At 42.9% G+C, this 27,392-nt stretch overlaps 1 protein-coding gene and 1 long non-coding RNA gene across 2 annotated transcripts; one reads left to right on the forward strand and one right to left on the reverse strand.

The window, feature by feature from the left end:
• Positions 1–3,276: 3,276 nt before the first annotated feature.
• On the reverse strand, positions 3,277–5,293 carry LOC130458735 (uncharacterized). Its single transcript, XR_008918136.1, has 2 exons — positions 4,631–5,293; positions 3,277–4,497 (listed from the first exon to the last, which is right to left on the reverse strand). It is a non-coding gene; the product is annotated as an uncharacterized LOC130458735 (long non-coding RNA).
• LOC103098842 (zinc finger protein 420-like) lies at positions 5,272–24,503 on the forward strand. Its single transcript, XM_016428822.2, has 4 exons — positions 5,272–5,395; positions 6,706–6,757; positions 7,520–7,646; positions 16,429–24,503. The coding sequence occupies exons 2-4, from the start codon at positions 6,725–6,727 to the stop codon at positions 17,796–17,798; spliced, it is 1,530 nt and encodes a 509-aa protein (XP_016284308.2). The 5' UTR covers positions 5,272–5,395; positions 6,706–6,724; the 3' UTR covers positions 17,799–24,503.
• Positions 24,504–27,392: the final 2,889 nt, after the last annotated feature.

Below are 27,392 nucleotides of genomic sequence, written 5' to 3' on the forward strand. Positions count from 1 at the left end.
GATCCTCAAGAAAGAAGCTTGAAACTTTTATATCCAGAGAATGAACTGTTGCAGAAAGATGCCGAAAACCTACACTTCATCAAGAAGATCAAGAATGAAGTTTGGATATGATTTATTGGACTGAAGTTTTGATTGAACATTTATTGTAATTGTACACATTTATGCCAAAAGGGACTGCCCCTAATTTGTCTTTCTGTCAATGAGCCTAGCAAAACATTGGTTTTGCTTTCTTTTCTTTTCTATTTCCTCTCTCACTATTCTAATTTCTCTTAGAAAATTGAATATTGTGTATATCTACAGTTAGAAGTGCATTTAGAACTACAAAATGATTATGTTAAATGATCAATGGGGAGACTAGTCTCCCAATGACCATCATGGGGGATTGTAAACCTTAAAATTTCTTAGACTTATAAATGTTGGAAATTTCACCATTGGGAAATTTCATACTTGAAAAATTTCCTACTAATAGTAAGAACTCTATTGGAATGTGAAACTCCTTGACATGGGAGGATCCTTCTCCTCCCCACTTAAGACTACTTTAGGACAGAAACCTTTTGCTAAACAATGGAAAGAGCTTTGACCTATGCTTAAGCATAGAACAGGAAGTTCTTTGAGTCATGATTGATTTTAGAATTGATACAATAGAGATACTTGGAATAACAGAACCAGGTCTTGGAAAATACAATCTCCACCCTACTTAGAGTAACAGGATTTAGGAAGGGCTGCAGCAAAGATCAAGATTTAATTATTTGAGAATATGACCTTCAACAGACATGTGCAAAGCCACAGACCTCTGGGCGGTCCTGGGTTAAACTAGAGCCACCATTGGCACAGGGGAGACATTGACAGTGATTGGTAGATGTGAGAACTGAGGGGAGGGAACTGAGATGGTTTCTATAAAGATAGCGGGGTCTGAGGACAGAGGGAGGAGAGGTTTTTTGCTCTGAGACTGAGGAGGTTGCTCTGTGGGAGGACCAGGAGAGAAGGCTGGCTCTGAAGGAGGAGAATTCTCTGGAAACATTTCTTGAAAGGAGGCTCTCTTGAAGGTGGAGCCTGAGGTTGGCATGAGAAGCCTTACCTAGAGAGATCTTGGGTGAGTGATAAAACCAACTGACTGGTTTATTAATTCTTATTCCTTTCTTACTTTCTCTCTTTTTCTATTGATTAATCAGTGTATTATATATTAAATGTCTCTATAAAACCCAGTTAGTTTGGGCATATTCATAAATTGGGAATATATTCCCTGGCGACCATCTTATATTTATATAAAACCAAGACACAGTAGAAAACATATTTCAGCGGTCATAGTTGATATATATATATTTCCCTTGCTCCCAACATTTTAATTATCACAGTTTATTGCTCCCACTCTCTTACCTACAATTATTTAACACTCAAAACTATTTTAAATCTAACACTGCCAAACCCAGACAAATAACTGCCACCACTCCAAGATATTGGAACACCAAGCAAGCTGCCAGCCACAGTCGCCTCCCCAGGGAAAGAGGAAGAGGAAGTGACGTGCCTTATATAGACGGTTTTACATCACTTTCCTGAGTCTCATCTGTAGCAATAATAGCTTAGCTTGAGTTAGGACAGCCCAGAGGTCTGTCTGCTTTTTCTGCACAAGTCTGTTAAAGGCCATTTCCTCAGATAATTAAATTTTGAGTTTGGTGCAGACCTTCCTAATCTTGTTAAACTAAGGAGGGTGGAGAAATGTAGGGTTCCAAGAGCTGATTCTGTTAGTCCAAGTATCTCTATTGTTATTGACCAGGAAATAGCTAAATCAGATCTTCTAAAGAATGGTCTGATTAGGGTAGAATAGTTTTAAAATTCACAATGGGTGTCATCTGAAGGAAAATCCCTGCTCCCTAGAAATTTCTATCACCAAATTTACCAATCTATTCATAAAAATGGTCACTTCGGTACCCAGAGCATCGTGGACTTTGTTAAGAGAGTATGGATAGCCCCTGGCATAACTACTGTAGCCTCTAAAGTGTGTGTAGCCTGCTCTACCTGCCAAGAATATAACCAACATGCCTTTTGTGGCAAAGCCTTTGGTGGGCATCCTCTGGCTTACACACCTTTTGAGCACCTACAGATAGTTTTTATAACAATGCCAAAGGCCAGACATTATAAATTTTGTCTAGTCATAGTAGATCAACTGACCAGATGGCCGGAAGCATTTCCTACAACCTGAGCCCCAGCAGATTTTTTTGTTAGGGTGTTTTTAAAAGAGATTATTCCTCGCTTTGTTCTGCCAGCACATATTGATTCAGATAGAGGAAGTCATTTTACTGATTCTGTCCTAAATCAAATATATTCTTTCAGATAGAGGAAGTCATTTTACTGATTCTGTCCTAAATCAAATATATTCTTGCTTGGGGATAATTCCCAAATTCCATGTTCCATATCATCTCCAGAGCTCAGGCCAAGTTGAAAGTTTGAACAGAAAACTCAAATCTATGATTGGCAAATTATCCACCTAGACACATTTAAAATGGCCTGAAATTCTCCCTCTGGCTCTATTTCATCTTAAAAGCAGGCCTAGAGGAGATCTACCCATCTCACCATTTGAGATGCTTTTTGGACATGCACCTATAAGCCTTTCTCCCCTGCATATACGTCACTATTAGAGGGAGATACTATTATTTCTTCCTAAATACAGGAATTACAGCACAAACTGCGTGAACTCCATGAATCCGGAGCTGCAATACAAGCCAGACCACTAGACTAGTAGAAAGATTTCCCCTGATTTATCACATTGAATGGTTGCTCCGATTTTACACAAAAAAATCTCTCCTAAGAAGGTTGATTGGGCACTCTGGGATTAACAAGAATGTGTTAGGGGTCCTAAAGTTACCAATTTTGGTTTTAGTTTTCATATTCTTTTTTTTCCCTGTAGCCCCCATTATTTGTATGTAACTTGTGATTTGGCTGTCTTCAGGAGATGTTTTTCAACAGATTTAGTTGCCCCTGTATTGATAAGAGCTGGGTAGATCTCTTTACCCACTTTTATCATGACCCATAGTTCTGTGTTCTCATTTTGTTGGCATACTTGGACCAAAGGTTGCATGTAGTTCTATTTTGTTCAAATCCCAGTATTGTCCTTCAGCTGCAGACTTTCCTTGTTGCTTTGAATATTCATTTTGCAATCCATCATCAGTTTACAAAGGAATTGTTTGTGTTTGCTTTTTCTTGTTCAGTTACTGTTGGTTGGAATTCTGCATAAGGATTTATGGTTGACTTTTGTATTGTAAAAATTCAACTAGTCTCTAGTAATAAAAATATTATGTTATGAGGTTTATTAAGGATTATTATTAGAAATCAAGGAATAAAGAAAATACACACTAATAACCACATGCCCATGGCTGATTAGTCAATTCAGATTCCCCTCCCTTAGCTTTCTTACTACATCATTGCAATGGAATGGAAGAGAGAGAGGGAGGCATTACTCCAATTAAATACCAATTGACGTTGTCTCCAGGAGGTCTGCTCATTTGAATGTTCTCTCTTATTGCATTTGCCTCCCCATTGGACCTTTCTCTTGTTTGCTCCTGTGCTTCAATCCAGTCATTTGCAGTTTGCTTAGAACCTTTAGATGAAACCTCTACTATTTGCCTCTCACATGATTCTGTTTGGGGTTTTATACTTCCTGTTTCTAAAGGATATTCTTTCCTTTCTGCTAAGTTCCTTTTGGCTTGTGCTGAGAAATGTTGCAAATCCCAGTGGTAAGATTCTGAACTGAAGAGGAAAAAGAGCGATTTAGGAGTGATGTTGAATTCCCGGCCAGCAAGACAGCACGAGGGGAGCAGCCTGGAAGGGTGCCCCCAATGCCTCCGTTCTGGGGGGTTTCCATTCTTTTCCGTGACTCTGGGCCAAGGATTGGAGAGGAGCTTGTCCTGGAGGCTGGGCCAGCTCATATCCACGGGCCAGTCGAAGGGGGCCGAGATCTGGGTTGGGAGCAGAGGGGTTGCCCTGATCGAGTTTCTGGGGGTGCTGAGCCCCGGCCAGCCGCCTCTGCTCTGGCCTCATCTTGGTGGAGATGAGGTGTTGCCTAGCATCGCTTCTGCTGGCTGTTTTCCAGCACTGAGTTCTTCTCCCACAAGCTGGGCCCTTCGGCTGGAGCCAACACTAGAGTGCGGAGCTCACTGGCCCCTGCTCGGTTCCATGGATTCTCCCTTCTCTTTCTCGGCTAGGAGCTGCTCTTCACTCCTGCCTCACAGTAGAGTGTAAGGTCTGGCCCTGCTGGGCCACCGTCCTTCGGGCACATTTTCTTCACTAATTCCCTGAACGTTCTTGAGCTCTTGTTCTTCCAGATGAATTTTGTTGTCGTTCTTCTTAGTTCGATACAATCATTTTGGTCCTTTGGCTGATGTGCACAGAAGAGGTAAACTGAGGCAGGGAAGATGACAATTCCTATCCGCCAACTCCCAGCATTCCAACCCACGAGATTCAGTAATAATCACTTGAGTAGAAGAAATAAAGGGAACAAGTCTGGAAGCCAAGAAGATAGCCTGGAGTCAAATTCCCCAGCCGGGCCCTCCCCCTTCCTCTACCCCCCCCCCCCCCGTCCGAGTGGGCGGAGCTCCCGTCCCGAGCTACCCCGCCCCCCTCCGCACTTAACTACCGAGGAGGAGCAAGGGACGCCGGGACTTGGAGTCCTGCGGGGCAAAGCTCGGCTCCTCTCGGGGTGGCTCCGCGTTCCCGGATCTCCTTCGATTTGCGTCACCACCTGAACAGGCCGCAGCCGGGCAGTTTTCACAGGGGGCGGCGCCTGGGGCAGTGCCAGGGCCGAGGAATCGCTCCCCAAGCCGAGAGGAGAGCCGGGCTGCGGGGACAGAAATGGCCCAGCAGGCAGGAGGGAGTCCCTTCGCTGCGCATCTTGGGTCAGAGGCGGGGAAGGGAGCCTGGCCACGCCCACATTTCCTTGGGCGGGAGGGGGGAGAATCTGCGCCCTCCCCCTCCACCCCCCCGCACTGTCTTAGGCCCAAACAGAGCCTGGAACTCGGGACGCCCGAGGCCGCGGGAGCCTTTTCTTTCCTCCAGAACCGCCGGAGACCGGAGCGCCCTCAACTGGGCGGGGGAACCCAGGCAGTGCGGGCCCTCGGAGCCAGAGGGGCGGGGCGGAGGCGGGGCCTCCGTAGGTGAGGCGCAATGAAGGCGGGGCGGGGGCGGGGTTCACACTGGATACTGGAAAGCGAGGCGCGGAGAGGGGGAGGCTCAGCCCCAGGCCCGGAGCAGGCGGCGCGGAGGCCTCTGGGAGGCAGGAAGTGAAGGTGGCCCCGAGTCGCCCCTCCTCCTCCTCCTCCTCCTCCACTTCCAGAGATCTTCCGGCTTTGGCCCCTTAACGGGCCGGCCGTAGAACGCCCTCCGCGCCGCGCCTGAAGCCTCGGTAATGATCGGGTGCAACCGGGCTCCTGCGGGGAGGGCGGGAGGCGAGGACGTCTCTCCCCGCTCCGAGGGTACAGCCGCCGGCAGTGTGGAGGCTCTTAGGCTGGACTGAGTTCGAAATCTGCCTTAACCAGCCTCTCCGCCCCCCCCCCCCCCCCCCGGCCTATGCCTCCTGGAGCCCAAAGTCCGGAGCCCCGCCCCTCCCCCCAAGTCCTGGGACTTTTTGCAGCTGTGCGGGGCTGGCAGGGCAGGGTTCGAATTGCCTGCGAGGTAGCTGTATCCTTCGGGCTGCTCTCAGCTCTCGCTGGGTCGACTGTGGCCTCAGACTTCTTCAGGATCTTTTTGTTAAAATGCACTTTCTGGAGGGGGTGTTCCGGGAAGGGGCGGGGCAGCACCGGATGCAGTTTTGGAGGCCCTGTCCGGACCCAGGAGTCCTGCCTCCCAGCCTCTGCTTCAGGCACCCCAAGTACAGTGTATTCAGGCTAAACCGGCAATAATGCCCAGCGAGAGGGCGGAGAGTGAAGAGGAGTTCAGGAGGGCTTCCTGGAGGAGGCAAGATTGTCCTTTGGACTATAGGCAAGCGGGGGAGGGACAGCCAGAGAAGGTGCTCCTGGCCAAGAGGCTGGTGTGTCCCCGGGTGGCTGGGGAGGGGCCATTAGGGCTGGGAGGCCGAAGAGCATCATGGGGGATTTGATGGGGGGGGGTAGAGGGAAGAGGAGGGCCTTCCCCACACAGAAGAAAAGGGAGCACCGGGGAGAGTGCTGGGTCTGCATGGGTTGGTCCTCGGTTCCAGTCTGGCCTCAGACCCTTCCTGTACTCTTGGGGGCTCCACGGCACCCTCCCCAGCCTCTAGGGAGACCCCAGCACCCCTTCCACCTGTCTCAGCCTCCCCGGGAGCCCCCGAGTCTCCTCAGGGTGCTGCCCGCCCTGCCAGGAGCTCTGTTAGCCTTCCCAGACTTCCCTGCTCTGCCTGGGCCCCTCCTGTGGGGGTGTAGGGGAAGGGAGAAGGGAGGGGGGCGAAGAGAAGGAGCAGAGGGAGGGGCTCAGCTGCCCCCCAGACCCTCTTCTCTTCCCAGGCTCTCCCCTGAGGACAGGCCTGGCCCTGGGGGAGGGAAAACCTGCCCCTCTGGGTGCCTTCTCCGTCCCAGCTTAGGCTGCCAAAGCCATTGGCCAGAGAGGATGATGGGAAAGAGGGAGGGGGAGGGGGGCCTTAAAGGGGGAGGGCAGGACCATGATGGGGGAGATGAGGCCGGGAAAGGGGGGGCGGAGCTTCACGGGGGACTCACTGGGGCTGCTTTGCTGCCTCCACAGGGAACCTGGAGTGCCCAGGATGGCCCTGCAGACGGACAGACTCCCAGCCCAGGTAAGTGCATTCCGGCCCCCCAGGGGAGCCTGTTGGAGGGACGTTTGGTTCCCTCCTGTCTGTCAGGGACAGCCAGAATCCTAGAGGTGAGGAGCCCCCGAGAGCCCTCCTTGGCTGTTGTATCCGCCCCAGAGGTGACCCCCCCCCCCCTTCTGCTGAGCTCCCAGAGGCAGGAGGTAGAGAAGCAGGAACCGGGCAGTTACCAGACAAAAACAAGTTCCTAGTAAATAGGATCAATAAGTAAATGATCCGAGATCAGCTCAGCCTTCTCCGAGGATGGGTCTCCTGGGCTGCATCCTGAGTCCCCGAGCCCTGTGGAGCACCTTCTCTCCTTTCTGGTGCCTTCCACAGTGTCAGGAGTAAAGACTGATCCGGGGGCTCATTACCAGGTAGATGAACATTTATTAGTAAAGAGAGAGGCAGAGAGGCTCAGGCTCTGGAGCTGGCTGCCCCGGCACACAGAACAGGGCCACAGACACGTGACTGACTCCTACATCCCATCACTGGGGCCCTTGGGATCCAAGCTGCCCTGGAGGTCCCCTAGAGATTTGCCTTCACACATCAGAAGCTCCTCAGCTTCCTTCAGGAGCATCCTGGGCTCTTACAGACTCAGCTTCTACTGCTGGCTCTGACACTGACAATGAGCGGGAAGTTGGGCCCCTCCCTTCTCTGTGTGTCAGTTTCCTCCTGTAACTGACCAGAGGTGGGCTCTTCATTCTGATGTAGATTTCAGCCCTCTGTGCTCTGCTTGGGCTCTTCTAGGAGGTGGTGACATTCCGGGATGTGGCTGTGGACTTCACCCGGGAGGAGTGGCGCCTCTTGTCCCCTCCCCAGAAGGAGCTGTACAAGGAGGTGATGCTGGAGAATGCCCGGAACCTGCTCTCTGTGGGTAAGGAGCCTCTCCCTGCTGCCCGAGTCTGCCATCCAAGGGAATGTCACCCTCAGCAGGAAGCAGGGTTGGGAGCAGTTTTCAGTCAGGAGGAAGGGACGAGGGCTGGTATGGCGAGTCCCCGAGTCAGGGCCCTCCTGCTGCCTGGTTCTCTGTAAAAGGACTTTGCATCGTGTAATGGGACCTTGTGGCTTCCCTTTGGTGCTCCTGAAGTCTGAGATCAAATGTGTGATGGAAAATCTCAGACATGGAAGTAATCTCAGCTGATTCTGTCTTGCCTTACCCTGCCCTGCCCTGGCCTGGAATTGAGTGTCCCAAACCAGTCTGGGAAAACAGTTCAGGAGGGTTTTCCTCCTACCTTCTACCCCTTTATGGTAGATCTACTATTGGGAACCTTTTTCTCTTTAACCAGCATAAACTCGTAGCTCACAGCTCCTAGGTGTCCCCAGGAGATCAGGCTTGCCTTTAGTCTTCCCTCCTACTGCCCTAAGCCTCCAGCAGAGCCAGTGAGGAAGGGAGGGAAGGGATGCAGCGTTCATCACACCCCGCTCTTGGCCCAATAGCACTTCGTCCTTACCTTCATCTTCCTAATTCAGTGACATAATTACCCCTATTTTACAGATGAGGAAATAGATTCAGTTAAGTGACTTCTTCTGCAGCATCCACATGGGAGCTGTATATGTTGAAATGTAAATTGAGGCCTTCCTGCCTCTAATCTCAGGTCCCTGCCCCCTTCCCTTTCTAGCTCCCTCTCATTTCCAGATGATGGAATACTATGAACTGAGTCCAACTTGGACTGGAACCTAATGTTCTGCTTCCAGATTGATTCTACAACCTTCTTCCCCCTTCCCCTCCCCACAGTAACTGTGGAGACTCTCCTCAAGGAGTTCCAGTAAGTCTCCTGGAGGCTCTACTTGCCCTCCTCTGTGATTGTCAGGATGAGTGGCCTGGCTGAGAAATGGCATTGGGCCTAGAAGGATTGTTGAGTTCCCTCAGGAGAAGAGACAGTGACTCCCTGAGAGATGAGTCCGTGAAGCTCAGAGAGGTCAGGGAGGGAGGAACATGCAGGGTGATGGGACAAAGGCCAATCCCTCAAGGTCTCTGTGTCTGGGACTTCAGATTGATCTGGAACACTGACCCTTGGACCCAGTGTGGGAGTTTAGGAGTTTCTGCCAGAATGGTCCAGAACAGGATGGGGGAGGAGGGGCTTTTGCTCATTTGAGGTCTTCCAGAAGGGTAACAGGCACATCCTACCCTGGGCTCTGGCATTACAGATACTGAGAGGTGAGAGCAGACTCCTCTGGGAACCCAGTGGAGAGAGTGTGTGAGTGGAGTCACTGGACTCCCCCACCTTTTCCTAAGAAACTCAGTGATGAGTTGCTCTCCATCTTCTTCCCTGCTTCCATGCCCAGGGCTTCCAGCTCCCCCAGCAGACATGATCTTGGAGCAGAGAGATCTTGGAGCCAATCAAGAGAGGGAAGGCTCTAAAGGGAAAGAGCACTAGAGGGGTCTAATGCGGGGAAGTGGTCTGGGGCTTCAGGAGAGCCAGACTGAGAAATTTGGGGAAAAGGATATCAGAGAAAGGCACTGATACAACTCACTGCAAATGATGATCTCTAGCAGTTTAGCCCTGAAATGAGGACAGATGTTGGACAGTATCTCATGGAGAGGAAGAGATCAAGTAGGAGTGTTTGGAGCATTGGGGAGAAATGGTTTATTGTTTCCCAGAGGAAGAGAGTCATTAGCTTATTAGTGTGGGAATGGCTGAAACTGAAAGAACAATGGGGGCCCTACAGGAAGGAATAGACAGGCATAGATGAGGGATGGGATGGGCTTCTTTTCCCATGGAAAGAGATTTTCTTTAGCTAGGAGAAGAATGACTTTTCCTCTGATTCTGAGACCAGAGAGGAAAAGGAGGCAGTTTAGCTGGGTGAGATGTGGATGATAAGAGAACTTTGCAGAAAGGTTCAGGTTTTGTTCAGTGAAATATGAGGCCAAGTTCTGAGCTCAGAAGGTGAGGTAGGGGGTGGGAAGAAGCCATAAGAGAGAGAGCTGGAGACCAGAGAAATATCTGGAAGGCTGCTGTGCTAGATGGCAAAGGGAATCCATTAGGGGAATATTACAGGATTGCCTTGCCATGGTGAGGACCAGGATGAGGTCAGAGCCTCAATGTAGGGTGGAGCCAGGCAGCTGGTTTCCTGATTTTCTTCTCTCCATTGACCTGCAGCCCATGAGCAGGAGCAGGAGTCCTGCAGACTGATGCCTTCCTTGGAATCCATCCAAGGCTCAGCTTTCCCTAATCATCAGCCTAGGCCCTTTCCTGATCTATGGGGCTCAGTCTTTGTCCTGTTATTGGACAATTAGGTGATCACAGCACCTCACTTTAAGAAGATGAGAGCCCAGAGAGGTTTGCCTCTGGGATCTTCAGGATTGGGTCTGCTCTAGTTCAAATAGAGTTACTGTCGACAGCTGAGAAATAAGGGCAAGAGAGGGAAAGCAGCACAGGTGAGGCCAGAGCATGCATTTGCCTTCTAGAAGAGAGACCAGAATGCAAGGATCCTGGTAGAGGTTGGGCCTGACATAATCCCTGGGCCCAGTCTGTAAACGTATTAAATGATCAATACGTTCTAGGAACATATTTAAGCCCTCAGCATACAAATGTAAAGGTTAAATTCATGTGGGGACGATGATTATACAAAATATGGGGTCACCAGTAGTTATATCTTGAGTCAGAACCTTTATTTACAAATAGAGAGGAAAGAATAAAGAAGAGAAATATGAGAGAGGTTAGAGAAAATACATGTGCTAGTCCTCAGCCAGGAGGGTCAGTGGTGAGTAACCGCCATAGCCTCCTCCAAGTTGGAAATTAGCCTCTCCAGAAGTTAGGAAAGGGGTCAGCCTTTTAGTCACCCAATGAAGTAATCCAAGAGTCAGCGTTTCAGAAGAAACTGAGCTTTGAGCCTACAAACAAGCTGTAGTGTCCTGCAAATCTCCCTTGAAGACTCTCCAAGACTATCTCCAGAAGACTATCTTCTCCAAGACAATCTCTTCCAAGATAATCTTCTCCAAAGGAGTTCAATTTGGGGCTTGATTTTATAGTGACTTCTTGTCCCTTCCTGTCTTCGTAGGTGCCAACCACAGTTTCCAAAGTGTCTAGCACTCTCCAAGGGGCAGTGTCTGTGGGATTGACTTCTCACCTTCTGAAGGTTAAATTCTCATCCAAAATATTAACAGATTACTGGCTGTTTGAATCGAAAAGGTTCACAGGTTTCACAGGAAAAGGTTTCCTGATTGATTGAATTTCTGAGGATATGAATCCTCTAAATACCTTGCTAGCTTCTCACCTAGCACTCAATGGGGTGTTTAATCTTTTGTTGATTCAATTTAAAAGTAGACAAGGGGGAGTTAATGCTGTCTTCAGTCTAGTTTGGTACTAAGTATAGGTACTTAAGTTAGTGTTAACTTAAGATTGAAAATAGATTAAGAATTCCCTTTCACACAAATGTAACAGTTAAATTGATCTTTTATAATAAAAGGTATTATATTTTAGAGGTTTATTAAGATTATTAGAAATCTAGGAAATAAGAAAATATAAGAAAAGAACGTGCCCAGGGCTGAATAGCCCATTCACAGCCACTTACTCTACATCTTGCATGCCAGGTAGAGAGACGAGTATGCTTAGAAGCTGAAGAAGAGCCTCTTGGGAGGCAGAGAGCCCTTTACATAAAATTTGTGTTCTCCAACTCAGGTTAGATTATAGGGAATTCTGGGAAGTAACAAGTTCTTCTGGGGTCTGAAGTCTGGGGTTCAAACTCCATTTTTACACAACCGCATTTGATCATTATTGGGAAACCAGTTTCCCCAAAACGATCATGAAAACATAACTTAAAGATTACAATAATTTGAGCATAAGAGAAAAATGAAGATAACCAATAATTGCTAGACCCATTGACAAAAAAACAGGGGGCAGTCCCCTTTGGCATGAAAGTATACATACAAATAAATGTTCAATCACCTACACCCAAAGTTCATTCTTGATCTTCTTGTGCAGCTTGTGGTCTGGAGGCATCTTCATGGTGTCTTCTCCAAATAGTTCAGTTTCTGAATTCGGAGAGGTAGTATGTTTCTTTAACCTAAAATTCTTCTCAAAAGGAATTTAAACTTTGCAGTTTAAAATAATATTTTTACATCCGCCCCCTCCCCCCCCCCCCAAGAGGGTGATTGAAAAACACAGGGATCATTTAGGGATGCATGGCTAAGTTACGAGGTATATGAATCATTTGGCAAGAGAAATTAAAAAGTTATCAGAAAAATTCAAATAAAAAATAATTTCTGGATGAAAAAATAAGAGTATCAAAGTCTTATGTGTAAAAATTCTAAGTAAAGGAAAAATAAATCTATAACAGGTTCTTGAAACAGGGCCCATTTAAAATGATATAAGCCAGTAAGCATTTAACCAATCAGTAGCCAGGTCTATAGAAAGTTTGCCACACTGTGAAAGTCGGAAAAGGGACTAGATTATAGGAGCCAAGTTAGGGATACTCGTCTGTATTTTCAGAGTGTGGATACAAGGAAAGCCTACGTCGCAACCTTGAGTCCACATTAATATATCCTGTGTGCTCTTTGGCACTAATCAGGTTTAGCTTTGTGCTTCTTTGGCCCTGTGCAATGGCTCTTTTTGTGATTCTTGTCCTGGAATCAGACAGAATCATTAAGCAAAGTCCCATAATTTTTAAAACAATCAGTGGCATCATTTTTATAGTCTCAAGCTTTTGGGGCATGCATTGACATTATAGCAAATATATTTTAAACTTCTATTACTGCAAAATCAAAAAAGTTAAAGAAAATCTTAATACTGGTGACATGTGCTTCAAATATAAAAAGAAAAAACTGAAATAGTATTTTGCACATGCAAGAAAAATATAATAAAAGTTTTAAAAATAAAAATATAGCTTATAACCATTGACACACTGTGTCAGCTAAGGAAATTTAGAATACAAGGCTTTCTCACCAAAAATGAGATCCATTTCCTCTTCATATCTGGCCATGATCCACTGTGAGTACAAGCAAATGAATTTTACAAGGTAACAGTTTTTTTTTTTAAAGAACAGTAGTACAAATATGTAGATATCAATATCCCCAACATTCTCAATAGTCCAGTTAATTACAATAAGAAACAAACCCACTATCATATTTTATATGAGTTGCTGTATGGCATTTTTAAAAGCCTATGAACTGATGAATATTTGTCACAATTTTTACAAATGTAGCAAATCTTTTAACCTTGGCAAACATATTTTTAAACAAAGTAAAACTTATTTTGGGTTAAGAACATCAGCAAGAAATCTAGATATCGTTTAAAAAATGTGGCAGAGGAGTCTAGGAAAAAACTCAAACCTCTGTACTGTTTATGTTGGGTAAAGTGAGCTGAAGAGTTGTAAATGAGAGATGTTCCTCTTTTGCACGTGCTCCAGGGATACTATATGCCCTGGGATTAACTTTCCAGCTCCTTGGTATGAGACTATGACATCCCATCTGTTCACATTGTTATAAATGTGGGAGGTGGGGATTATAATTGTATTTCACTTCAGTTACTAAAATGGACCTTACCTCCAGTTAGGGGCAGGCAAAATGACCAGAGTTCTTGGGGAAAAAAAGTAAAAATCATGTCTAAAAGACCCCTTAAAATAAATTTGAGATATTTAGCTCATTAAATTTTCCAAAGGTTCTTGTACAATTTACAATTGTAGCAATGTTCTGATGGAGTCCATCTATCCTCTGTGTGACAATTTACAAAGTCAAAAATAGAAAAGGCTGTTTTTTAAAAAAAATATGTGGGCTTATTCAACAATATTTGTTCAGTATAGTTATAGGGGAAAAGCAACAGAATATGACAGTAGTTAAAATCCAGTACATTAAAATTATTCAGTGTAACAATAGTATTGAATGCATTAATATATGAACTTAAAACCAAAAAAATTAAATCTTAAACAAAACAACCGGCAAAATGCAATAGAATACAGAGATTTTTATAAAACATTGGCATCTGAAATGCCTTAAAAATATAACCTCCAGTCTCTTTAAAGTTCCTTGGTTTTTGTTTTTTTCCCTAATTATCCATTTAGATGCCTATTGACAGAAGGCAGAAAATTGGTAAGGGGTAGGCAATGGGGGTTAAATAACCTGCCCAGGGCCACACTGCCAGGAAGTGTCTGAGTCCATATTAGAACCCAGGACCTCCCATCTCTAGGCCTGGTTTTCAATCCACTGAGCTGCTTCCCCATAGTGAGGGTGGGTTTTTGGAATCAAATTCGGCCAAAGATTTGCAGGGAGTTGAAATTCTTTCCAGAATCCCAGGTGAGCTAAATAAAAGAATCAGTGCAGTCAAAAGATATCCTTTTAAAGCAGCCATGGTTGTAAGTTCCTTTTTGGAGAAATCTCTTCCTTCTCTTTCTCCCTACCTGTAATCCCCTGCCCCCAGTCCACGTGTAGGCGAATTGTAGCCTAAGGAAAAATCACCCCCGTTTTTACCAGCTGGTGGAAGTGAGTCCTGAGCCTGGAGTGATGAGCAATCTGCTCGGAGGCCAGAGTTGCTGGGGCCGGGCGGGTTGGGACTAGGTGATGGAGAGAGAGGCCAGGAGCAGACAGGGCTGGGACCAGGTGAGCTATCTTGGTCAAGAAGATCTGAAGTGGATGGCTGCAGGCAAGCCGGCTCCAGCTGATTCAAGAGGCTTTTCTTTTAAGTCTTAGAGAAACATGGCTTAGAAATCATTATCTAGGCTATCTTTTTTTTTTTAATTTGAGATTTTCTCATCTAATCTAGAGGTTGCCATTAACTGTAACAGTTAAATTAGCCCCTTGTAATAAAAGGTATTATATTTTTAGAGGCTTATTAAGAAATCAAGGAAATAAGAAAATACAAAATAAGAAAAGCACATGCCTAGGGCTGAATAGGCCATTCATAGCCACACACTCTAAATCTTGTATGCCAGGTAGAGAGACACGTGTGCTTAGAAGTGGAAGAAGAGCCTCTTGGGAGGCGGAGAGCCCTTTAAATAAAATTTGTGTTCTCGAAATCAGGTGAGATTATAGGGAATTCTGGGGATTGAAGTCTGGGGTGCAAATCTCTGTTTTTACACAAAGAAAGGGAAACACCAGTCTGGGGTGTTGTGGAGCTCACAATCTAGAACCCAGACATGGAGGTGGTTTAGAAAGATGCAACAGATCCTGAATATCGCCCTGAGATCATCCAGGGAGAAAGGAGTGTTGGGGAAAGGAAGTGCATTTAATTCAGCAGGGAAATCAGGAACTAGAGGATTAAGGAGAATGACAATGTGTAAAAATAGACTCGAACTCTGGACTTCAATCCCCAGAAGCCCTTGCTCCACTTCCCCAGAATGCTTTGAATTCTCACGTGGGCCGAGATCAAGAAGGGATTTAACCTGATTGCAAAGGCTTTTGTGTCTCTTTTGGACTTCTGTTTTGGAGCAGAGGCTTCTCTTCCATGATGTGAGATTATCTTGCCTAGGCCTCTCTGGCCTAGGCACGTGTTTCTTATCCTGTATTTTCTTTAATCCTTAATCTTCAATAAACCTCTAAAAATATAATACTCCTTGCAGAGAGAAACTAATTTCTACCTGCCTCAGTCTCCCCTAAATTTTAATTTTTACAAATGTAAGAAGAAAAGCAATCAATTCCAAATTCTAATGATAAAAATAAACATCACCATTTGCATATGGTCCCTAGTATGTGTCATACACTTTATAAATATTTTCTCATTAGATCCTCATAGGAACCCTAGGAGTCACTTGATATTATTATGTCCATGTTATTTTTGAGGAGCCTGAGACCAAAAGAGCTCCTTTGAAATGCTCACCATTAAAAGTCCTAGCAAGTTTCTGAGATGCAGGGAGAATGCGTCATCACTTGTATTGTGATTTTTAAGAATATGAAAATGCCAGGATCCATGTAGTGGGAAATGAGAAGAGAATTGTACAAGCTTTCCTGCTCATTTCCTTACAAAAAGATCATGTACTCAGCTTACTATATGAAACATTTTTAACTATTGGAAATGCCATATTTTTGTTGAAATGGTATTTAATAGAAGGATTTTGAGTGAAAAGAAGCACCTAAAGAAAAGTAAATGGCCGCTTTCGAGGAGTAGGGAACAACAAAATCTCTTATGACTTGGATAAATGCAAAAAAAGTGCTAAATTTCCTCATCTGATCTCAGATACTAGACCAAATAAGATTGAAAGCAGTCATGAAGGGAATTACTTAATGCTTACAGAGATGCTAGATGATAAAATAATAGGAACATTTAGTCTACATGCACCCAGTGGTGTCATACCTATAAAGAGAGGATTGAATATGTAGGCAGTGAACATGAAAGCTAAAAGATTGAAAATGAATTGTCTAGTACTGTAGAAAGGACACCTAGCTGCAAGATTTGGGCTTAGCTACCAAGATTTTGGATTAAGTCACTCATTCAGCCTTTCTGATGTCATGGTCTAACTTATGAATATAATAAAGCTAGCCTGTTCAAAATCCCAGATTTTTTATGAAGATCCAATGAGATCACATGGGAGGCTCTTTGTTATTTAAATTGTTTTTTAGCTTTGAGGTAATGGCATTTTTCAAAGGATGGATTGTGCCCATTTAAGTTAGAAGACTTATCTTCTTATCTGAGGGGATATAAAGCATTTTATGTTCTGACAATGAAGGAAAGGAGATCATTTTGTATGTGTATATGTCACTATGTATATTTTACTGTTTCTTTTAGGAGAGATCATATTTGAAATGAAGGTGAATTCAAGAGAAGTGAGCCTTCCTTTGGAAGAAATGGACCTACAAAGATTCATGAGTGATGGTCTTGTTAACTTTGCTTACAGGAAGTTCTATGTTGCACCTCAAAATTCATCTCATAAGGAATATCAAAGAATGTACACTGTGGAAAAATCTATTGAAAATAATCATTGCAGAGAAACTTTTATGCACAGGGCCTGGTTCTTTGGACATCAGAGGATCCACACTGGGGAGAAAACTTATGAATGCAAGCAATGTGGAAAGACATTCACAAAAAACTCCAATCTTGTAGTACATCAGAGAGTTCACACTGGGGAGAAACCTTATGAATGCAAACAATGTGGAAAGACTTTCCAACTGAGCTCCAATCTTGCTGAACATCAAAGAATCCACACTGGGGAGAAACCTTATGAATGTAAGCAATGTGGAAAGACATTCAGTCGTCACTCTGTTCTTGCTGTACATCAGAGGATGCACACTGGGGAGAAACCTTATGAATGCAAGCAATGTGGAAAGACATTCAGTCATAGCTCTGGTGTTGCTTATCATCAGAGAATGCACACTGGTGAGAAACCTTATGAATGCAAACAATGTGGAAAGACATTCAGTGATAGATCTGGTCTTGCTTCTCATCAGAGGGTCCACACTGGGGAGAAACCTTATGAGTGCAAGCAGTGCAGAAAGACATTCAGTCATAGCTCTGGTCTTGCTTATCATCAGAGGATGCACACTAGGGAGAACCCTTATAAGTCTAAGCAATGTGGAAAGACATTCAGTCAGAGCTCTGATCTTGAATATCATCAGAGGATGCACACTGGGGAGAAATCTTATGAGTGCAAGCAATGTGGAAAGAGATTCAGTTATAGCTCTGGTGTTGCTTATCATCAAAGGATGCACAATGGGGAGAAACCTTATGAATGCAAGCAATGTGGAAAGACATTCTCTCAGAGTTCTGGACTTGTTGTACATCAGAGGATCCACACTGGGGAGAAACCTCATGAGTGCAAGCAATGTGGAAAGACATTCAGTCATAGCTCTGGTCTTGTTTATCATCAGAGGATTCACACTGGGGAAAAACCTTACGAATGCAAGCAATGTGGAAAGACATTCAGACATAGCTCTGGTCTTGCTTATCATCAGAGGATGCACACTGGGGAGAAACCTTATGAATGCAAGCAATGTGGAAAGACATTCACTCAGAGCTCTGGTCTGTCTATACATCAGAGGGTCCACACTGGGGAGAAACCTTATGAGTGCAAGCAATGTGGAAAGACATTCAGGCATAGCTCTGTTCTTGCTGTACATCAGAGGATGCACACTGAGAAGAAAGCTTACAAATGCAAGTAATGTGGAAAGACATCCAGTCAGACCTCTGGTGTTGCTTATCATATGAGGATGCTCACTGGGGAGCAACCTTATGAATCCAAGCAATGTTGAAAAACATTCAATGAGACCCCTTATCTTTCTATTTTGTGAAAGAAATTTGCACCCCCATTTCTGGGGCAACATACCTAGTGTGATCCTAAACTTGAATCAGGTGAGGATTATGTGATGGAAATCATTGAGTTAGGATAGCATGGCAGCAATCATGAGATGATTGCAGGGTGATGTCCCCTGCATAGCCCCCTGGACTGTGTGCCTGGGTGGCGAGTCAAAATAGAAAGTCATGGTTAACTCCTGAGATGAAATTTGTGGGTTAGTGGGCAGAGAAAAGGTTTGATCAACTGAGGCAATAGCAGATATCCAAGCTCTTTTCTTTCAGTTTTGTTGCTGGCTAAACTTCCTTGTGAGCATGACTAGGGCACCTTAATGGTGGCCACAAGATTACAAGCTAAATGGAGTAATGAGGAAAGTATATCTCCTATATTTCCATTCACCCTACCTTAGATTAAATAGTTTAGAGCCAGTCTCATAATCTTTCCTCTTATACTGTACACCACAGAAACCGGAAATTCAATACATTGCTATCACCTTGCTCAGAATCAGACAATTCACTCTCTAATGTCAAAAGTTCTCCTAAGATTCGTGAAAAGATTAACAATATTAAAATATGTAAATATAAATATGAAATAAAATTTAAAAAATAATAAAATATATTAAAATGTGGTCACCAAAAATTAATATATGTCAATTTAAAATTAATTTTATAGTAGTTTATTTACAAAAGGAGAGAGAATAAGAATAGAGAAATGAGAAAGGTCAGAGTAAGAAATATAGCTTAACAAGCTAGATTATTTGCTCCAGCCTTGGCTTTACTCAGGTAGGACTAATTATACTCTATCCATGAAGCCTTTTCTAAGATTGAGGCCACTCCAGAGGCTAGTCCCTCCAGAAAACCAGGAAAAGGAGTCAGCCTTTTCACGTATCCTCTCTGTATTCCCAAGGGAATGTCCAAGAGCTGCCTCAACAATGCCCGAGTCTCAGGTCCACAAAGCCTCTAGCTTGAACTCCAAACTCCAAAGAACTACTCGTCACAGAAAGCTGCAACTCCTTTTAAAGACACTTCTTTGAGTTTCTTCCTGTGCATTCCTTCTACTTCATGTGGTTCAGTTGTAGCTTTAGCTTTACTTAGGACTGCCCAGAAGATAGTCATTTCTGATTCATCACCCACTTTAGCACATGTGGGTCACAGATTTCCCCCACTTAAAGATAAAAAAGGGGTGTATACACTTCTGTGATTAAACCTAAAAATAAACAGAGGATAGCTAGTCCCATCTTCACAAGGTCCCCTGTGACCATTTGGGAGACTAGTATCCCTAATTGATTAACATGATTAGCTTATACCTCTAAAAATCATCTAACTATAAGTGTATGCAATATTGTACCTTCTAGGAGGAAACTAAAATAGAGATAAGAGGAAAATAGGAGAGAGAGTAAAACCAGTGTTTTCTAGGCTCATTGACAAAAAGTCAATAGGGGGAACTCCCCTTTGGGATAAGAGTGTACCTTAAAAAATAAATGTGTTCAACACCCTTCAGTTCAATCAATTGCACCCCAAAGTTCATTCTGGGTCTTATTGATGCAGTGTAGGTCTCTGCAGTCATCTTTCTTCAAACAGTTCATATTCTGGAATCAAGGAGTTAGCAAGGTTCTTTCCCTGAAATTTTTCTCAAACAATTTTAAATAGTGGGTTTTATGACAAATACAATCTTGTTGAGGAGGTTGTTGACCAATACCAAGATCAACTCAGGATACATGGTTCAGTTATGGGGTTTTATGAGTCAATTTATCAAAAGAAAAGCCAAAGACATGAAAAGAAAAACAAATTTAAAAAAAATTTTGGAGAAAAAGAATTAAAAATAGGAATCAGAATATTAAAAAATCTATATAAAAATTTTCAGTAAATAATGAATTTATAATAGAACTGTGTATTATGGTCCAATTAAAGTAATTTTGGTCCCACAAGTCTGTATGACAAAATTCAGTAATCTTGCACTTTCCCATTATTAGCCAAGACTACACAAAGGTCCCATATTATGAGATTAAGAAGGAGTAGGTTTCAGCAGCAAATGGGAACTAGCATTCCCTGCCTTCATTTTCCCTTTTCTCACAGGGGTAGGGTAGCCAGGAATTGCCACTGAAGTGAGGTGCTTGGTAGAATGTGGCACAGGGGAAGACCTGTGTCTGATGTAGGTCAAACAGTCACAATCTTGAACCCCAAAGAAGTTCAACTCCTCTTGGCGAAGAATCTCATCAATCCCACTTAGATTGGTTGGTCTCCTTGACTTTGTGCTTCCTGACACTGTATAATGGCTCTTTTTTTACCTTTTATTGGAATCAGGCCTATTCATTAATCATAGTCTCATAACATTCATCATTAAATGGCAGGTTATCATAGTCTAAAGCCATTGGGCATGCAATAATATTAGAACGGATATATTTTTGGGCTTTTTACTGCAAAATCAGAAAAAGATCAATATTGATTATATGTACTTTAAGTAAAAGAAATAAGTAAAAGGGAAGAAAAGTCCAAATATTCTATTAAAAGAAAAAGCAATAATAAATTAAAATTTCAGGAATTCAATGTATTCCCAAAATCAGTCTCCACTTGCCCATGAATTTTTATCTCCAATGCTTGTGACAGAATATAGTCAATCAGTTTCAATAGCAGGTACACTCTTAAAGTGAGAGTGTTACAAGGGAATCACTTTAAAAGACTGATATATATTAATTTAAGGTCGCCAAGGAATCAGCTATGTAATTCCTAAATGAAAACTTAAGTCAGCCGTCAATCTTTTATGGAGTTTAATTACAATAGGAGGAAGTAATTAGAGATAGAGAGAGAGAAAAGGGAGAGAAGGAAATAGGGCTTAAATACCCCTTCTGTTTCGGCTGGGCCAAAAGGCCCAAGCCCTTAGATAGCTGGGGCAAAGAAAAGAGATCAGTCCCTATTACTCACGTGACCAAAATGGAGAAACAGTCTCAGAGGCCCCCACCTTCAGCTTCCTTCAGAGCAAGCTTCTCCGAGCCCACACCGACCACACCGACCAACTACTCAAAAACCTCCCTTGGAGTCTTCAGACCCCCTATCTTTAAGGAAACCCTCCAAGTTGCCTCCCCTCAGTCCTCACATCTACCAATCACCTGTCCATCAATTTCCCTGTGCCAATGGAGGCTCTAGCTTAACCCAGGACCGCCCAGAGGCTTTGCACATGTCTGTTGAAGGTCATATTTTCAAATGATTAAATCTTTGCTCCTTTGCTACAGCCCTTTCTAAATCCTGTTAGGACTGAGTAGGGTGGAGATTGATTCCAAGTATCTCCTTCTATCAATTCTAAAATCAATCATGACTCAAAGAAATTCTTGACCTATGCTTAAGCATAGGTCAAAGTCCTTTCCATTGTTCAGCAAAAGGTTTCTGTCCTAAAGTAATCTTAAGAAGGGAAGAGAAGGAACCTCCCATGCCAATGGGGTTCCCATTCCAATAGACTATCAGTAAGAAATTTTCCAAGTATGAAATATCCCAATGGTGAAATTTCCAACATTTATAAGTCTAAGGAATTTTGAGGTTTACAAGAGCAATGAATCCAAGATTCCTTTTCTCCAATTTTTATAGCTGTTGGGAGTGGTTAACAATATTTGTAATGGACCTTCCCAGGAATACTGAGTTGCTCCTGTGCAGTGGAAATTCTTCATGTATAACTTGTCTACTGGGTTTTGGTCTTGAAGTGAAGAGTCTATTGTTCCTCCTTGTACTGCAGCTCCAGATTGATGGAGTTCTCACAATTTGTTCTGCAATTCCTGTATATCGGAAGAAGTAGAAGTATCTCCCCCTAATAGTGATGTATATGTAGGACTTTTGCCTAAAAGACTTAGCCTGTATTGGGGAGTATCCAAAATGCATCTCAAATGGTGAGATTTATAGATCTCCCATAGTCCTGCTTCTAAATTAAATAGGTCTACAGGGAGAATTTCAGGCCATTTTAAATGTCTCGGTTCATAATTTTCCAATTATCATTTTAAGCTCTCTGTTCATTCTTTCAACTTCACATGAGTTCTGGGGACAATATGGTACATGGAATTTGGGAGTTATTCCTAGACAAGAATATACCTGGGATCAAACCGAATTGGTAAAATGACTTCCCATGTCTGAATCAATATGTGCAGGCAGGCCAAATTGAGGAATAATCTCTGAAGTTCACCTTGGCAACAAAAGCCACTGTGGCTCAGGCAGTAGGAAATGCTTCCAGCCATCTGGCCATTTGATCCACCATGACTAGAGAAAATGTATACTGTCCTGCCTTAGGCAAAGTGATAAAATCAATTTGCAGGTGCTCAAAAGTTGTGTAAGCCAGAGGATGCTGTTAAAATTATTTATGGTTAGACTCTGAATATATTAATTATGTGGTCGCCAGGGATTTAATTTCTAAATCCCAAAATGAATTACTGAAGTAAATGGAATTTATGGTAGGTTATTTACAATCTTTACAATAGATGGAAGATGTTAAGGAATGAGAGAGAAAGAGAAAACTCTGGCTTATTCTGATACTAATTAGAATCTCTAAGTTCCACCCAGGGGAAGAGTGTCTCAAGAAGATGGGCTTTACATGGAGGCTTCACACCTCCAGAAAAGAGGGGTAACTAAGTCAGCTTTTCACATACCAATGGTAACAGTCTAAAAAGAAGTCTGGATGTTGGTCTTCTAGTCTCTCCATCATTCACTCCAAGCCCAAGTGACTGACTCTTCAGTCTTTTTTTCCTTTATTTAAAGACCTTTCTCTCTTGCGTCACCTCCTCTAAATTTTCACATCTACCAATCACAGCAGACACTTTTCTCCAGGACTGCCAATTCTTTAGTTCTCACCTTCCTTGGTTAGATCTTATCTATGGGTTACTTAAATCCTCTTTTGTCAAGTTCACCTTTTGTGGATACTTAACACCTTTTTGTAGTTAAAATCTAAAAATAGATTGTAGCTTACAATTCTAGCTTCACAACAAAGGAAGAGCTAAGTATCTTCATTGTTACAATCAGGAGATCGCTACATCCAACCTTCACAGTTTGGGTAGTAGCTCTAGACCTTACTCTAGGCTTATATGAGCCATCTGTCCTGCAGACTGCCTTGAGGTGGAACTTTGGGATGTGTTTGGGCTTGGGCAAGGGCTCAGAACGTCCTTCTGTCCTGCACTGCGGCTTGGGGCCTCAGTGCAGATTTCAGATTTTAAGAGGTGTGTGGGATTGCACTACTGTTGGCTTTGGCAGGGTCTCAGGGTCTTGCAGGCTTGGGCCCACGTTCCGAACCCTGAGTAGTAGAGGATTTCAGACTCCCAAATTGTTTTCTGAAGAAAAATTGCTTTACTTTGTCCCTTTGTTGACTCTCTCACAGAATTCATTTTGAAGCATTATTTTAAGGGATTTTTGAGAGGATTTCAGTGGACTGAGTTTTCTTCTACTCTGCCATGGTAACTCTATCCACCTACTAGTCTTGTTTTGTGAGAAACTCAGATCTTAAGAGCTTACTGAAGTGGGAAAAAGAAACAAGCAAAAACATATTTTTTTAGGGTCTGATGGCAGAATTCAAGGCTAACTTTGTCCCTGCTGTGCAACCTTGGATGGAGAAATGCACTTCTCTGGGCTTCCACCTTCGGTCCTGAGACTTGATGAACATCTATGGAAAGATTCTTTGGAGATTATGGCTCCAGTTTAAAGAGTTGCCTTTTAAGGAGGAAATGGTATTCTCAACAATAGGCAGGAATAATGAGGTCTTGATGGTTTTATGAGGCTATCAAGTGAAGATGAGAAAAGCTATTTGGTCTCTTCTGCTAAGAATGGCCAGGGAACATGAAAAGGGGCCTTGTAACTTGGGACCTTCCATTGGAATATGGGCACCTGGTGAAGAAATAATATTGAAAAATGTATCTTGGCCTCAAAAGATGAAGCTATTCAAAGGTGAAACGTAAAAAAAAGCCTTGGTTTCATTATGAAAACATGAGTCTCTGCTACCTATCTGTCTGCAGTGTAAGGAGGGAAGGGAGCAGCTAGATAAGTTTTTGAATTGTAGACATAGAAGGTTCTATCAGTCTGAGGATAACGTGGCATGGTGCATAGAAGTCTGGGCTTGACACCAGGCAGGCATTAAGTACTGAATGTCACTTCTCATACTAGCCAGATGAACCAAAAGGGTGTCCTTCTCTGGGGGTTATTGTGAAGATCAAGGAGACAATATGGACGGTGATTTTCACAATTTTTGACATGTAATTTATTGATACAAAATCTGAGATTTCGAAGGGAACTTGGTAGGCATATAAGTCAACGTACATATACATATAAGAGTTTCTAGACTTTCTTTGTGCCAAGCATTTATTTGTTGATCTGTTGAAGCCAATAGATCCCTTCTCAGAATAATGATAGGAGGCACAAGTGGATGGAGTGATGGACTTGGGCACCAAGAAGAGTCCAGTTATCTTTTAAATTAAAATTTTAACTACTCGTATGATCCTGGTTAAAGCATATCACCTGTGTTTCCCTCAGTTTCCTCATCTATAAAATGGGAATAATAGTAACATATGCCTTCCAGAATTGTTGTATGAATAAAATAAGATAATATTTGTAAACTGTTTGGCAAAGTACTATATAATTGCTGCTAATTTTTATTGCTATCAGGCAGGCAGGCAATAGACATTTATTAAGTATATAATGTGTACCAGGTACAGGTGCTAATGCCTGGAGATATAAAAAAAGGTTAAAACCAAACAAAACGAACAAACAAAAAAACAAATCATCTTTTCTCTCAAGGAGTTCACAATCTAATGGAGGAGATAACAAGCAAATGTATACAGATTGTAGACAGGAAAAATGATGAATAATAAAGAGAAGAAGACACTAGAGTTAAAAATAATTGGATAAATGCAGTAAAAGTGGTATTTTTTTAGGACTCAAAGGGAGCCTGGAAATCCAGGAAGGAGAGATGAGGAAGAAGGATATTAAAGCTTTTAAATGAGATACACATACATATGCACACATATTTACAGAACAAATACTGTTGAACTACAATCATCAAATTTCTCACAGCTCCAAAAAAGGCCAACATAGCCTAATTTAGATGAAAAAGGAACCCCAAGTATCAGCACCCATCATTTGGTTTTCTAGCATCTGCTTGAAGACTTTCTAGCTCCAGAAGCAGTTCATTCCATCCTTGGAAGGCTCTAATTGTTCATGAGTTTTATTCTTGCTCTTTCTTGTTGTCTTTCTTTTTCCCTATCATCAGCTTCAAATTGGTCTCTTGGTAACTTCTGCCAATTGATCCCATTTTTTTCCCTTTTGGAAATAAGTGGAAGAAGTCAAATTTTTCTACCATATGGAAGTCCTCCAAATACCTGAAGTATGGGGCTATGTATGACCTTGTTATTCCTGGCAGCTGTACTCTCGAAATGGAAGTCAAGATCATAATAACGTTTTGGGCTCCACATCACACTTCATTCACATTGAGATACCCTCTCACACACAAAATATGTATTTTTTCCAAACAACTCCTTTCCATTCATGCCTATGCAATCTGATGGTGGTAAATTTCTTTTTTGCACTTGATATTACACGTTCTATTTAGCTCCATTTGATATTGTCTTCTTAGATTAAAAATTAAATCCTTAAATTAAAAACAAAAGCTTTCAAAATTATTTTGGATATTGACTCATGCATTTATTATGCATTAAATTTCCCATCCCATATCACCTAAGGGGGTAACACATTCACACTCCGCATCTTTTTTCTAAATTATTAATAAAAATAATAAAAAGCCAAGAAAAAACCCCAATACCTCAAGATTCTTAGACCAGCCCACTGAAGACAGTCTATCTTGTTGCCATTGAACCATTACTCCTTGTGTCCACTCAGCCAAACTTTCTGAGTTTCCTTTGCAAAAGCTGGGATATCTGGTTATCTCGGTGTAGCTATATATTCATTTGAAACATAAATATTTGGTGCTACTTGGGATGCCTACTTTGGGATGATATTTTTATTTTCTTAGAAATGTAGTTTTAAAGGTACTTCTGCACTCTAGACAACAGCTAGAATAAGCATCATTTTCTAAGTATTATAGCTAATAACTATTGAGGGTTAGCAAATGAAAGTAATTTCCTCAAAAGTTGTTTTTATTTCCTTGCGTCTTTGTTTTAAGATACAGAAAAAAATTGGAAACAGAAATTAATTGGTACTGAAAATAACCGATACAGATTCCTTTGTTTAACTTGGGACAACTCAGCCATTTGATCTGGTTTCATTTCTAGACAACAATGATAAAGTATTCATACTTTTGCTGATTCAATATTATAGAACACGCCCTGAGCATTCCACCGTGCTTTGCTGCGTCGCCCTCTCAGCCGTTGAACCTTCTTGTTGGCTTCTTCCGCCTGTTCCGCTGAAGCAGTCTTCACGTGTTGGGTGAGCAAAGCCCTGGTTCACCAGGGTGTAGCTGAGGAAGTCTCCAGGTGTAACGACTTTTCGTGCCACTGGACCAGGCTTCCAATGCCGAGAGGCGGGACTGTCTCTGTGCACCGACTCTTCCACTTAAATCTCCTTCACACACAAGTGTTTGTGCACACTCATCTACCATAGATGAAAGCGCACAAAGACAACCGTCATCCCCGGCTTCTGAGACACGACGACTATAAACTATTATAGAACATCTGCTCTTGACCGAATTACATCAGATTTAACTGGTTGCTTCAAGTTTTGGTGGTTCTTTAAAGACTTAAACTTTATGGTTGCAGAAGAGTGTATGAGTGCATGTGTAGGATTGGTTTCTTTTTAATTCATTTTGCAAGGTGAATATAATAATAAAATAGTATCATATACTTAGATAGCATTTATATGTGACTAAAATGTGCATTTTCACAGATTTGAACAGCTGTTGGTATGGGGAAGTCAAATGATTTAAAGCTCATTTAACCCCCCCAAGAGTCCCACTAGACTGCAAAGGAAAGAATGGAAACCAATGCCAAGAATTGAGAAAGTCTTGCTACAAATGAATACAATGGATGTTCCAAAACCCAAAGAATCTGGCAGCCTGAGGGATTGTGACTGACTATTTGAGAGGGAAGTTTCCACTTTTGGAACTTGGAAGAAGAGCACTAAGAGGAGGTTTAGGAAAATCCTGCTAGGGGGCAGCTGGGTGGCTCCGTGGATGGAGAGCCGGGACTAGAGATGAGAGGTCCTGGATTCCAATCTCGCCTCAGACACGTCCCAACTGGGTGACCCTGGGCAAGTCCCTTGACCCCCATGGCCCAGCCCTGACCACTCTTCTGCCTGTCAATACTGTGTATTGGCTCCAAGATGGAAGGTAAGGGATTAAAAAAAAAAAAAAAGAAAACCCTTCTGTCCATTGCTAATTTGTTGCAGGGGAAAATACCGATGCTGGGCTTCCAAAGACTGGGAAAAGGGCAGTTTTCACTGACGAAAAGCAGGTTTTTATTCAAGGATATCCCATTGGCTAACGTCCAGAGGAC

This window comes from Monodelphis domestica, chromosome 1 (genome assembly GCF_027887165.1).
Source record: "Monodelphis domestica isolate mMonDom1 chromosome 1, mMonDom1.pri, whole genome shotgun sequence".
Classification (NCBI taxonomy): domain Eukaryota; kingdom Metazoa; phylum Chordata; class Mammalia; order Didelphimorphia; family Didelphidae; genus Monodelphis; species Monodelphis domestica.

Coding starts and splice junctions, on each gene's coding strand:
- LOC103098842 (XM_016428822.2), top strand. CDS start 6,725: ATGGCCCTGCAGACGGACAGACTCCCAGCCCAG. Junction 6,758..7,519: donor CGGACAGACTCCCAGCCCAG/GTAAGTGCATTC, acceptor GGGCTCTTCTAG/GAGGTGGTGACATTCCGGGA. Junction 7,647..16,428: donor CCGGAACCTGCTCTCTGTGG/GTAAGGAGCCTC, acceptor TGTTTCTTTTAG/GAGAGATCATATTTGAAATG.